Below are 14,637 nucleotides of genomic sequence, written 5' to 3' on the forward strand. Positions count from 1 at the left end.
TGGGAAATCAATATAGTGTTAGGTTGATGGGTACTGCTTCAGAGGGCACACTGGCTTCAGTAATTCAGATAGCTGCCATGGAAATTAATGTGTTTCATATGTACGTAGAATAAATCACAAGTCAGGAGGGGTTTGGATATGAATTTCTCAAATTTGTGGATATTTGTTGTTCTAATAACATGAGGAGGAATGTGGGGACTGATACAAAACTACTTGATTATCTTATTCTGTAGACTTGCTGAAGAGAAGCAGTAGTTTTTTTCCTGTGTGATTTATGTGTTTGTATTTTCTCTGCACAGTAAATCAGTTTGAATGTAAGTGTAAGAAAACTAAAATGATTTTGTTTTCCCCCTTCAGCTATGCTCCTTGGTGTCCAGCTTGTAAACAGATTGAACTGACGTGGGAGAGTTTCGGGAAGGAAAGCGAGCGTCTAGCTGTCACCGTAGGGAAGGTGGATGTCACTCAGGAGCCAGGTATGACATGGAACAGGCTGCCTTGTTGGAAGGAATGACTCAGTGTGAGTACCACTCCGTGTCTGGGAGTGCACCTTGGTTTGCTGGAGTGCCTGGGATGCCAGCCAGTCAGAAAAGGGGTTTCTAAACAAAAGTAATGTTACCACTTTTTGTTTCTCCACATAGTTCATATCTGTAAGCCTAAATTTATAAACTCAATTTGAAGGATTAAAGAACTGGGGGAGTGATCTGGCTTAATACTATGTTAAAAGGGACTTATTTTCTGTTCTAATCTTCCCTGAAAGCTGTTGCCTGTCTCGCTGCTCTCTCCTCCAGATTGCCTGCACAACAGCCCAGTTCTGTAGCCTCCAGTTCCCAGTGTCAGGGTGTGGTAGCATTACCACAGCGTGAGCCTGCTGTGAGAAATTCTTAACTGTTTCCACAACAGTGCTGGTTATTCTCTTGTTTAATTGTAGTAGTGCTTTAAAGGACAGATGTTGCTGCTGTTTTCTGTTGGTGGTGCACATATGCATGCACATATGCAAAAAGGGTTTCCTGACTTTGCAGAAGCATGAATATGATCTTACATACTCCTTTAGTGACTTTCTTCAAAGTTTTGAATTTGTGTTTGTGTGAGCAGTGCCAATATTGTTTAAACCTTTGCATCTCTTGGGAATGCTGCGTGCTTGCTTTGGCTTGAAGAGGATAAAAGGTTTTATGAGTGGTATCAAAGGACTGACAGAGTTAGGAAGAGATGTTACTAAAATAAAGGCTAAGCTTTATTGACTTTTTTTGCCTTAGAGTGTGTAGAAAATATGTCCATTTTATTATTTGAAGCCATGCTGGATGAGTTAGCTTTAGCAAGTTAACAGCAGGGAAATGACTTAACCTCTGGTCTCAGAGCAATTTAAGTTCACAAGAAGATGCCAGCTGTTCTAGACCTTGTGTAGGCTAATGAGGTTCAGAAGTATACAAAAGCTCTGATGCCAAAAAGCTGTTGATATGGGGCTCTCCTTTAGTGTATATATTAATCATTAACAGTTTATTAAACAGATTAGTTTGAATATTAAAATTTTTTGCCTAGATAGAAATTTAGCTTCTGTGCGATAACGATCTAGTGGTTGCTCTGGAGTTAAGGCTGCAAATGGGAAGCCATTATAGTCCTATCTTGTTATTTTCTCCCAATTAGATGAGGATGCTTTTGCTTATGGGTGCTCAAATAAAAGCATTTCAGTCTTGATTGTGGCATTTGAATGTGACTTTAAGTTAAAAATGCACTTTGAGAAGTGAGGCTGTAAAAATAAAATGCTTGAGGTCTGGAATTATTCTTCCTGATAAAGACCTTGAATGGAAGTATGTGGACCTGAAGGGATCAGGTACTTGTGATACTTTGTTGGTCTGAATTTCTCTCACTGAGTGATGCCTTAGACGTGACTTTTAACCAGAAGTTCCTGAAATATTTGAATTTCTAATATTGCTGAGAGTCTTGACCTCTGAGGATGTTTGACTTCTGCAAGTCAAAGGACTGACCCAAAGCATGCATAATATACCTACAACATCCAGTTCAGCACAAAGCCTGAAAACTGTAGCTGCTTCTAAAACTAATGAGGGCTCAAACTGGAAAACAAAGATCTATTACAGATTTAACCTTTGGTGCTGATGTCATTTGGGAGGTGTATGGGCTCCTTTGGAAGTCTTCCAAAGCTGAGGTATTTTTATTACTGACTTATACCTCAGCCTTTCTTTCAGTTGGTGTGCCTAAGTGCTCTAGCTCCTGTTTGTGCTTGCACAATGGTACCTTAATTAGCTCTGGTTATGTAACCCCTTCAGCAAATTGAAAGTGGTCAAAATGCATTAAATTAGGGGAAAACCACTAGATGAGCACAGAGTTGCATAAAATTGCACTTCCAAAACCTGCAGGAGAAAGTAGCCATTCATGGTGCTTAATTACAGCAGATGCCCAAAGAATAAATCCATCAGAGCCTTAATGGATTTACAGCATATTTCAGTCACTGGATGTACTATTCTTAAAGTGCTTGTTCCTTCCTCATCTTTTCTCTTGAAACGTTCAGTATTTCAAGTGTAAGTAGTGCAGGCACTGCTGGATCTCCAAGTTGTGTGTATTTGGGGTGCCTTTCGTAAGCTCCATATCACAACATTTACCCATGATTCCAGGCAAGGCTTCTTGGGTCTTCTTTAACCTTTGAGTTTGATGAAAGCAGCTTTATTTTTAGATGACATCTCTCCTCCCTGTATATTTTGGTGTGTCTCTCTGTTTGTGCAAATACTGAAGGCTTTTTGTATTCTTATCTGTTGGCTTTATAATGGGTGTATGTCAGTTTTTGATTTGCAAAGACAGATGCTGAACTATGCTCCAAGTTAAAACTACCAGCCAGTTCAAGTTTGTAGGAAACAATTTGTTGTTGTTCTTGGCTTTTTGTAGCTGGCTCCCATCTGGTTTTACTGTTTTAAGCAGGTGCCTTAGATAAGCAAATAAACTCCAACTAAAGTTTTGGGGATGCCTAGATGCATTTTGACCATTTTTATATTTGATAGTGTCTAGATTTCATTGTTCATTCTGAGGCTGATCCTTGCTCTAGGATGGGCTACTGGTCAGAGCTGGCCATCTTGTTTTCTGTTTGCCTGACCAGCATTTGTAAGAACTTCAGAGAGTCTTTCAGTGTTCCATGACTTTCTCTGCTCTTAAGCTCATTACATTCTTTATGGCTCTCTACCTGTGTTGTTCTTGTGCAGCTGTGCTTTCTGCTTGCTGAATTCTAATGTTACACTGGTGGTTTTGTTTACATCTCCCTGTGCTGGCACTGCTTTTACCTGGCTTGTAAAGTTTTCTACCACCTTGCATCTCATAGCAATAAAGGCAGAAAGCTGGAAGGTTGAAATGAAGATCACTTTCTTTAAGAAGAAGAAATCACTTGGTTTGATGTAAGCATCCTTTGCTAAGGAAACACTGAACAATCAAAAAAAAAAAAAAAGCCCCCCAAAACCCCTTTTTTACCTATTCCACAGGGGAATTCACATTAGGAGAAATAGTATTACTGGAACTTGTAAAAATGACTTAGTTTAGTGTGGCTTGTCTTTGCCTCTAAAGGCAGAAACTCTCTTGCTACAACACTTTTCCATGGGTATCTTCCTGGTGCCAAAGATGTTTCCTGTATTGAAAATCAAGTAAGGAAGGAAACAGCTTTATAAAAGGCAAAGTTAAATAACTGATTTGTACTTTATATGGATGACAATTGCTGGCAAGAGGAATTTAGCCCTTACTAATGGAGCTAGATTGTGTATCTGGGGGTTTGTCATCTCTGAAGTCTGGGTTTGTTTGTTTCCCAAAGTAGACTGTAGCATGTTTTTAATTTCTGCAGTATCTCAGTTGGATGTGTTGAGCAGTAAGTGACATTGCTGAGCATGAAGGTGAGTTCTTCCTCCCACTGCAGGTTTTCTGATTGTCAGGAGGTGGTGGTGTCAAGTAGCCCAGGTTTGCCTTGGATCTGGAAGCAGAGGGGAGACAGATATGCCTTCATCTGGCAACTTAGCTGGTGGAGTCATACAGACAGGCTGCTTGTGAGGTGTTGGGGAGCTTTTTGCTTCCCAGCTGTCTCTTTGACAACAAAGCCCTGCACTGGGAGATCTTCCTTGGCCTACCTAGTGCAGCAATGAAGCTGGAAGTGCTTGCAGCTGTTACCCTGTAGCAGAGAACTTCAAACACCTTCTGCCTCACAAGCTGCTTTTTGATGATTTGGCGAATTGCTTTGAGTTACATTATGTTGTTGCTACCTAGGGTGTTACTAATAGGATTATAATGTATCTGCCAGTCAGTGAAGGATTTAGAGTGTGGGGATCAATTCCAGTCAGGCTCCTGAAGCCCTGCTTCAACCTTTCTTTGTCCTTTCTACTGTCTTGTGTCTGATGCTCAAAATGCTGATGTGACTCAACCTTCTGGGTGGTGTAAAAAATTACTCTTGTGGCCTAAATTTGCAGTAATTTACAGAACAGAATGCTGAGACATCTCAGCTTTTTTTATCAATCTGTTGGCATGCCATTTGTACTCACCCAGAGAGGAATGATGTATGGGGAGGAAGGATAAGAACCCAAAACCAGTCAAACCATTGTCTTGCTAGCTGTGCTGATGAGGTTGAGCCTTCCTGTAGGATAGAACAGACTGGTTGTGTGGTGTACATGGATTATTTGGAAGAAGCAAACAAGCAAATAGGAAGATTAATTTATTTAATAAATTGAAGTATCTTAAATGTGTGGCTCTAAATCATTTAAAATCAGCCTGAAGATGCATTAAGATCAGGAGCCAGAGTTTGTAAGGTGTTGGTGGCATTGCCATGGTTGTGAGTTGCCTGACTCTGTAGATGAAACAAAGGTCATCTGGATGACACCACGCACAGACACGAGCACACAGCATCTTGGGTGCAGCTGTAGTTGGGTAGCTCTTCTTCCTCTTAGTTGGAGGGGCATGCTGCTGCTCTGGTCCAAAACATGAGCTGTGTGCAAATATTAATGAGAGAAGGCTGTGTAGAACAATTACATTGTAGTGAATGTTCTTTAGGGTCAACTTCTTTCCTTCATTTGTTTACAGACAGTAGCAGCTATTTAATATTGTTGTGTTTCTACAGGCAAACTGTTAGCTTGTACCACTGTTGTGTAAATACAGGTTGTGCAGTCTGCTTTCTAGGCTGCAAATACAGATCTGTAGGTGTTTGTAGAGAAGTCAGAATGCTGAGAAATTTCACTTTCACTGAACTGTTTGATGTGGGTTTTTTTTCTTCCCCTTTCTAGGCTTGAGTGGTCGTTTCTTTGTCACAACACTTCCTACAATTTACCAGTAAGTGTGTCAAACCAGAAACAGTTGTCTGTTTTAGTACATGATTTGTTTTCCTGTGCTGTTTGAACAGTGGCCTGGAAGTGGGAATGAACAATTGGCTTATTTCACCTCTGTCAATCTCTAAAACATTTCTCAGGACCCTGGTGCTCTTTATGAACACAAAGTATTTTTAACTTATGGTGGAACATTCTCCTGCAGTCAGCTTTGTACCTAGATGAAAGTGATGCCTTTTCAGTCTGGCAACAATATTTAAGAGCATTTGTAAAAACTAGTGCATATTTCCCTTTTAAAAACCCAACCATATGTGAGCAGACACTTAACCTTGTAGAAGCCTCTCTAAAATGACTCATTTGAATAATTGGCTGCATAGGTTGCACGTAAAACAGTACAGAATTTTTTCACTGTGTTGTACTGCTGCTGTTACTGCTTAGAATTCTTCCTCTCTTGAGTCAGCACCAGTGTGTAGATGTTGACTCCTCCTTGTCACTTCATTTAAACTATAACTCTGAAACCCAGGGGAAAATGAACAAATACTGACTCTTGATTTCAGTTCAGGTTATTGTTGGAGCTTTCATTGTATGCTAAAGTCCTGATCTGAGGCTTTTCTTCAGTTTAAGTGACTGTACCAAGTTGCCCTGTTATCAGTATTGTTAAAAACAGATCAGAAAATGTTTACTATACCTCCTGTCCAATAAGATGTCATCCTTTGAATATTAAACCCTTCATTAAATCATGGTATTGTGAGTCATGCATATATACACACACTTTTAATTCTGAGTTGTCTCTAAAAAAGGAGGTTATTAACCTCATGTGCTCTGTATTTGCCGTAGTGTGAGCGGATAATTAAGAAAAATACCTGTTTTAATAAATAGCAAAAGCTCATACTGTCTAAAAACTGAGACCTTCCATCATGGGTTACAGTTTGAAAACACACTGAAAATGCTGAGGTGTTCAGCTTCCTGGGCAAGCCTGGAATGTCTGTGTGTGGGGGGTTCATTTGGTTTGTTGGGTGAGTTTTGGGTGGTTGGTTTGGTGGTTTTGGTGTTGCTTTGGTGTTGTTTTGTTTTGTGTTTTTTTTACCATGGGTACCTTGTCAGGGCTGTCTGTGTTGATGTGGATTTCTGTGTTCTGGGTTTTCCAGTGCCAACGATGGAGTGTTCCGCAGGTACCGAGGCGCACGGACGCTGGAGGATCTTCAAGATTATGTTTTAGAGAGGAAATGGGAAGCTGTGGAGCCTGTAGCAGGATGGAAGTCTCCATCTTCTATAATGTAACACTTTGTTTTTATTAACAAGAAACATGTTTTATAGCTCATTATTCATGAAGGGTGCTATGTTGGCAGCTTAAAGACAAAAGGCTTTTATTCCCTAGACCCGTAGGCTTTGTAGAAGCAATCTGTGTTGACAGCCTCCTTTTCAGTTTCACACCTTTAAAAGCTGTCTGTTTTCTGCCTTTGATTTTGTTCATGCCTGCTGAGGCTTGTTTATGTCATCTTTGAAACTACATACAGAAAAACAGTGCAGCTGCTGAACATTGTGTAACAGTCCATTTCATATCTGCTGAGGACTGGCATCAAATGCACAGTTATGTAGATGATGACTTCAAGACTTCTGACTGCTTGGGGCTGGCAGCCTTTAGCTTTAAGGATTTCTTATCTGTTTACAGAGAAGTCTTTTGTCCTCCCTTGGAATAGGAAACAGTGTAGTGATTGCGTGGTGTATCAGAGTTGGTGATCAGAGCACTGGATTTGCTTTGAAATAGGGGTTACAGGGCTGTGAGCTGGGCAGGAGGCAGCTGTGGCTGCCCAGGGTTGAGCTGTGGAATTGCTGTTTCTTGACTAGACTCAAATGGCACCTTCTGAGTCGCTGCTTCAATGCTGTGCATTGAGCTGCCTTAAAAGAATATAATGCAGAGAAAACGAAGGTGTTGGCAGGAGCCTCCTGCTGGCAGTTCCTGGGGCCTGAATGGCCTTGAAGCTCTGTGGGACCTTTCCTGGGTTTCTGTGCAGTTTGCTGTGTGTCCCATCTCCCAGCTGGCTGAGAACCTCTTCCCTCCATTTCTTTGTGTCCTAGGATGCATGGCATGGCAGGGCTGTTCCACTTCTCCGGATGGATCAGGGTAAGTCACTACATGGCAGTGTTTTCCATACCCCCTTTTTATGTTAGAATAATAGTCTGTTTAGAAGTAAAAACCTAACTGAATATTTTTATTATCCTTTCATGAGAGTGAAATTCTTCTGACATTTACTGTACATGGAGCATATAGTATCTCTGCACCATGAGTGTAGCAGTACTAATAGACTCTACCAAAAATGGCAGTTTGGCTGTGAAGATGTTCATCAGTACTGAACATACTTACTCTTCTTATTATCTTGGTGCAGTTAAAATCTTCTGTCAAACTGTGCTAACAGGATTAAGTAGGTTTGTTTTTTTTAGAGCTGCTGCAAAAAAGGTTGTAAGCATGAGGAATACATTTAGTATCTACCAGGTTCTCTCCATACTGTTTCTAAAGATACATGCAGGTTCATTTTCAGAGTTGTAAATAATGCTTTTCTGCAGTTTATTTGCATCCAGTGCATTGTGCAACATAAGAGAGGGTCATGGTTTTATTTTTTAGTACAAGTTTCTGCATCTGGGTGTAGCTGTCAGTGCCATCCACACAGGAACACAACCAATCTGGACAGCAGAGTAATGATCAGAAATAAAGGAGAAATACTTGGAATACACTGAAGTATATTTGAACTTGAGTATTTCTAGACACTTTCATTTGGGAGCTAGCAAAGTGTTTCCTTTAGCATGCAAATACTGAGGATTTCCAGACCTTTCCAGTTCTGGTGAGGAGCTCTTTCTTAAAATCTTCAAGTGCAGGCAAGATGCAGAGACTACATTTGATTGTAGCAAAAGTCTCAACGTTGTAACGTGTGCTAAAAGAAATAAATGTAACAGAGTTTGAACAGAGTTCCTGTTGCTTCCAGTAAGTATCTAATTGACCCAGAATCAAGCAAAACGTTCAGTTGTTAGGTTTCCTGTGCAAGCTAGCTTAGATTCTTCCTATCACTGGATAGTATTAACTTTTTATAGCCTTCTGGCATCTCTGCCATGACTGCTGTGTAATGATGCTGTCTCTGTCTAGTTTCCTTCCTGAAAGATGAGATGCTCTGGGAAGAAGCCTTCTCTATTTTGCTTTCTGCTTTGATGAATATTTCAGCTGTATGTTTCCTCACTCTTCTGGCTGTGCTGTCTTTGCATATGCTTTAATAAATGTTGGAAGCTGCTCTGACATGAAAAAAAGAGTGGAATTTCAACATTTAAACTTTTGTAAATGTTGATTGTGGTTTGTTTCTAATGGATATACTCTTGCAAGAGACCTGGTGTCATAATCTCCTTCCTACCAGACTGACTCGATGTGGTGCTTGGTTCAGTCAATTGAATTTTTAGGACTGAAAGACAGACTTGAGTTTCAAAGAAATCCTAGTATTATGTTTGGATTATTCTCTCAAAGTGTGTAAGTGAAATCACCTATTCAGTGTCTGTTCAGAATGGGTGGCTCCTTGTAAGAACTAAAGAGCTTGAGTAAGAACTAAGCAGTGTAGTTTTCATGAGTTGATTCCCAAATTTAAGTCTGTATTTTGATCTTGTGCAATTTTTAAGAGTCTACCACTCTGCTTCCCAGATGCAATTATGGGGATAAAGCTCTGCATGAGGTGACATTGCTTTCTTTCACTTGATGGTGTCCTTGTAAAGTGGGTATAAAAGGACACTTACTTTTAACCTGACTTGGTTCCTTTTTTGGTTCTGAAATTAAGTTCTAAGTTACCTTTTTAAAACCATCAGCTTCCCAGACTTCTGTTAGTCTAGACACGTAGACAGAGGTGCTGTGCTGTAGGGTCTCCTTCCTGCAGCAGAGGCTGCAAAAAAGTGGTGTAAGGTATGATGCTAATTACCTTCTTCTCCTTCCCAGCAAATCCACAACTACCTCACTGGCACTCTTGGAGTCCACGTCTGGGTGTCGTACGCGACCTTCGTCTTAGCCACCTTGCTGCTTGGCCTGCTCCTGGGCTTGGTGAGAAAGCACATCACTTCCTTCTGCTCAGTTACCAACTACTGCTGCTTGGACTTCACTGGGTGGGGAAAAAGAGAGTAAACTGGGCCATGAGATATACTGAAGTACCTTCTTTTTAATGTGTCTCTTCTCCCTGGTGTCCAGGGATGGGATGCGTGGGAATGGTTCAAAGCTGCACAAGGGGAGGTTCAGACTGGACATTAGGAAGCATTGTCTTTACCAAACAGGCTTCCTAGAGAGGTGATTGATGCCCCAGGCATTGTTACATTTATATTTATATATTATTTATGTATTGGCCTTTTGTATCTTCTGCACTTAAGGACTGAATGCCTGTGGTCAGAACTGTGTAAAGACTCCAACTTTCTAAAAACACAGGCTTTGTGGAGAGATGTGTTTATTAGCTGGAGTGGGATTGTGTTAGTGGGAGTTAGCAGTGTAACTGTGCTGCTGCACTGTTACTCAAAATGAAAGGATGAAAACATTTTTTTAAAGGCTTTGAAGATTTGGGGGTTTAATTGGGTTACTTTATTCCAGGGCATAGCTTTGTGGTTACAGCTCGGCTTTAATAAAATCTGACTTCACTTTGCTCTCCCCCATGATCTTTGGAGTTCTTGTTAGTAATTGAAAAATCTGACCTCTCTTGTGACTAACCAGAACCAGTGCATTCATATTAATCTCAGAAACATGAGGAAGGTTATTCAAACAAGGCTGTTAGCTATGCATGTGAGGGACATGAGCCATATCCTGAGCCCCATCGGTGGAGACAGTTCAGAGTTGCTTTAGCTGTGGAGCTGGGACTATTTCCTCTCAGAACATTTGAATGATGTGGCTCTGTGACCTCTCAAATATCAATATTAAATGAAAAAGTGAGATGGAAAAGGAGATACAGAGGGGAATAGAATTTCTTGTGGACTAAGCAACTAGGCTCAAAATGTGTTCTGCAACTGCAAAGATAGTTGAAAACAATTAATGCTGATAACTGTTTTAACTAGCTACTAAATGGCTATTCCATGTGGGAAGTGTAAAGGTTATTTCTGGCACTTGGATCTCTGCCTTTCAGCCCAAATATTAGTGTTGGAGAAATAAAAATTCCATGAGAGTGTTTCTCAGTAGTGCAGGGAAGTGATTTCAAAGCAGTGTGTGTGCTCTTCAGCAAAAACACACATTTATACATAAGATGTGTGCAGAATTGGGATACAGGAGCAAATGCCTTTCATTATACAATTTAACCAGCTGCATTTTTCTAGGTGGTAGATTTTCATCACCAAATGAGTGCAAAGCAAGTCAGTGTAACAAGGAGCAAGTTAATGAGATGATTAAAAACCCTTCCTTCTTCCTCCTTCACTAAACTAAAAAAAGCCACCACCACCAAAGTACTGTAAAAGCTGGAAAAAAATGTAAAGTTAATCTCTCAGCTTTTTCTAAAAAGCTTCTCCATGATGGAGATGTATTTCTTTAACATGGTATCATCTGCCTCTTTCTTTTGCATGATTCTTACTGTGTGCCAATAAGGCACAAACATCTTCTTTGATTGTATGTGTTGTGCACTAGGTTGCTTTAAATAACAAGCACAAAAAGTGGAAGCACACACTGTGTATTGGGGAGGTGGGGTAGGACTGGAGTAACATCCCAAAGTACAGGAAATCTTGGACCAAGGTTGTTTCTTGAGTTTCAGAGAAATAAAAATCCTCAGCTGTGTTCTGGGCCTCTGTTCTTAAGCTGCAAGCAGTTTCAGTATTCAATAACTTCAAGGAGGTGGGAGGCAGAAAACTTGTAGTAGAAAGTGGAGAGTGTTGATTGGTATACACTGAGAACACACTTTTCTGATGTGTTTTTATTTAGCATTTATCTCTGAGCAATATGATATGATTTTCTGAATTTTCCTATGCAGCTTCCTAAAAGGATAGGTAAATACTTAACAGTGGAGGGGCTGCTGGGATGATTTGCTAATTAATGCCTTTTTTTTTTCCTTCACACAGATACTGGTTTTGATTTCAGACTGCCTTTGCCCACCCAAGTCCAGTTATAGTCCTGAAGCATCTGGTAAGAACTCTGATGTGGATGAGATACTGCAGGTTTAAATGTAAACTTGTGGGAGGGAGAGCAATGCACTGTCAGGAAGTTAGATGTGAATCAATAATCCAGGTATGCATTTTAATCACACTGACAGAAATTGATGTGTTGGGCTCTAAAAGATGAATTCTATGATTCTTTGAATGTCAAAGCATCCACCTGGAGGGAGAGCAAAGCAGACCAAAAAAACCCACTCCTAAACCAGTGGTTTGTTCTAGCTTCCACAGCTGAGAAGAGGCTAAATGCATTCAAAATGAGCAAGTCTCAGAGAAAGATGCTGAGGTTTGTGTGTTTCGTGCAGGTGCATGTTGGCTGGACCTGGTGCTTAACTAGAGAAAGGAATTTGCTTTAGCAGGACACTTCAGCATCCCAGTACCCACTCTTTTTATTGCTATATTGCTTTAGGAGATGCTACATTCTGAACTTGTAAAATTCTCCATGTAACTTGTGGTTGGGGAAAGGAGGTGATGGAGGGAAGTCAAATTTAGAGACTGCAGGTGTGGAGTTGGGGGAAGGTGTTCCATCTCCTTCAGATAAAAGAAGAAAACATACATGTTACTGAATCTTAGTGGGAATTTTCCTCAATAGTATTCTGCTCCCTGTGAACATGGGAGGTGAAAACTTGCACACAGAATAAAGTCTCTTGCCAGCAGCACGTGTGTGCTGAGCTCCAGAATGCCTCTTGGGACGTTTGTGCTATTAAGTGGCATCAAAACTTAACTGTAACAAAAATACATACTTTTAAATTGTGTACATTTATGTGTATTTGGCTTTGCTGCTGAGGATGCATCTGTGATACTTGCCAATAAGACTTTAGATAAATCTAGAACTCAGAAGTGTGCACAGTTACACTCTTCACACCCCTTCCTGTGCATCACTATGAGAAGGAGGCAGCTGTGCTTGCTGTGCAGCAGTGCCCAGCTGGCTGGCGCAGCAGCAGCTCTCACCTGCCAGAGCTCACAGGCGTCGTACACCTCTTCAAGGGGGCGAGTGCTTTGAGAGACACTGTGCTGAGGGTCAGCCTAACCTCAGTGTTTAACTCTTGTTTTGCCTAGAGGAAGCCATCACCAAGGCTGACGTGGAGGATGCAGCCTTGGAAGAGCTAGGAGAGGCTGCAGAGCTTTCTGCAGACGAGGCGGACGAGACTGCCGACGTGAAGGATGCCTCTGAAGGGGAAGATGCAGCAAACTCGAGTGCTGGTGACTCAGAGGAGGACTTGGAGCTCGACAGAGAATCAGGAGAAGAAGAAGAAGAAGAAGAAGAAACAGAAGCCCCGAGTGGAAAACCTTCAGCTGAATCAGAGACTGAGAGCTCAGTGAGACACCGTAAAAGTCAGGTGGCTGATAACGGACTATAGGGTTTTTTCAGAGGTGTATTTTCTACACTTGGACCAAAGAAGTGTCAGACCCTGGGTCTGGAGCTGAAGCTTACACTTGATTTGTCGTTTGTTTACGCAAAACCTCTGCTCTGTCAGCAGGCTTCTCTTTTTTAGGCTAATACATGCTCACTTTGTTTCCTAAGCACGTGCGCTGTGTTATGTATAACTTTAGCCATGACAATCAAAATAAGTGTGTTGTGTCTGTTTGAAGCCTTCCAGGAGAGGAGGGGTGGAACTGTCTCGGATCACCAGCTGTAAAATGATTACCTGTTCTTGGGTCCCTTCAAGTCTGACCTGAGCAAGATCAAGATTTTTAACCCTTTACTGTAGCTTTGTGGGACTGTGACTTCACTCTGAATATTTATTGTTCCCAAAGGCAACAGAAGCACCAGACAAGTGGTACAGTAGTCAAAGAAGGCACCTTACTAGTCTTCTGTTAAAAGTGTTGTGTACAATGGGTTTATTTTTATCACTTTCAACTGAAGCACCTTTCATTTTTATTAATGTTTGTTTTGAAAATGTATCTTAGGGTACACCCCCAGATTTTTCAGTTTTTGGTAATTTGGAGGCATGCTGCACAGCTTAGGCTTGTCAGCTGAGTTCTTTTCACTTCAGTTTGAGTAACTGAAAACCTCAGGCCGAGGAGGAGTGGCAGCTAAATGTGTAAAATGTGTTTGAACTTTTCAAAGGATTAAATGAAATGGTTTTGGTCAGGGGGGACTTTTGCCAAAGCGTGACTTTATTTCTTTTTCCTCTCCCCTTCAAGAGACTGTAGCAAGAAGTCCTCACTTTGCAGTCAGGAAGCTGTCTACTTCTTGTCAGCACAGGCTTGTCACATGCAGCACAGTCCTGCCATGTCCAACTCAGAATGCTTCTGGCAGAGCTCAGACTGCTTTAGTAATAGCAACTGTAGAGGCCCTTTAGGTTTTCCCTGTGATAGCTCTTCTGGGTTTTGTCACTGGAATTATGTTAAGAAAAGAGAGAGGCACAGGTGGGTGGTAGGGAGAAGCTTTTGGTTTTCTACATGTATAGAGATAAACGTGTGCCTCTTGAACTGTGCAAAGTGAAAGTGGCTGGACAGGTAGACAGCATTAGGTATGGTTAGAAGACCTCAGGCATTAAGGATCTCAGTATTTCCCTCCTTTGGGTTAGAAGAGAAGACATTTTCTTAGTAAGGAATACCTACAGTGAGATCATGTATGTTCCTATTTTGTTGGTGTGATCATGTGCATAAGATGTCTTAATCTTGATTTTTGTATGTATCTATTGCGTAAACCTTGCTAACATGCATGGATTTCATCTTGTGCTGAGAGTAATCAGAGATGAAATTCTCTCTCATTAGAAGAGACAAGTTGCAAGTGCAAAATGCTGGTTTCCTTTGAGACTGACATTAATAGGGTCAATTTGTGTTGGAAGTTTGGTTTTGTGACATGCTCAGAGAGCATATTTCCTAAGAAAAATGAACTGTTCCTGTCTGTGTCCTGTCACACCTTGTGTCTTGGACCTCCATGCTAGAAACTTTGCATTTGTCTGTTGGAACTGTGTGAAGGACAAAATGACACTGCATATGTCAGACATGAATTTTCTTAAGTCTGGAGCTTGGATGGCATATCCTGGACACATGTAAACAGGCTTTCACCTGTGAGAAATATACAGTGGATTATACGTTGCACTATGATGAGGGGAGTTTGTCTTGTGTTATTTGGGTGTTGCCCCATGTAACAGCCATTGTAGAAGCTCACAGACAGCAGAACTCAGTAGCAGTTGAGGTACATGGCAGCTCTATTTTTTTAAAAAACAAACAAATCCCCTCTCCCAAACAA

The 14,637-nt window shown here is 41.1% G+C and overlaps 1 protein-coding gene across 1 annotated transcript; it reads left to right on the forward strand.

Annotated features, from left to right (window-relative positions):
• Positions 1-357: 357 nt before the first annotated feature.
• TMX4 (thioredoxin-related transmembrane protein 4) lies at positions 358-12,793 on the forward strand (the record flags this gene model as incomplete). Its single annotated transcript, XM_008940097.1, has 7 exons — positions 358-473; positions 5,256-5,301; positions 6,443-6,571; positions 7,374-7,419; positions 9,262-9,363; positions 11,343-11,406; positions 12,492-12,793. Coding segments are annotated over 7 exons (805 nt in total), but the record flags the coding sequence as incomplete, so codon positions are not given.
• Positions 12,794-14,637: the final 1,844 nt, after the last annotated feature.

This window comes from Merops nubicus, unplaced genomic scaffold, assembly GCF_000691845.1.
Source record: "Merops nubicus isolate BGI_N331 unplaced genomic scaffold, ASM69184v1 scaffold19235, whole genome shotgun sequence".
NCBI classification, from domain to species: Eukaryota; Metazoa; Chordata; class Aves; order Coraciiformes; family Meropidae; genus Merops; species Merops nubicus.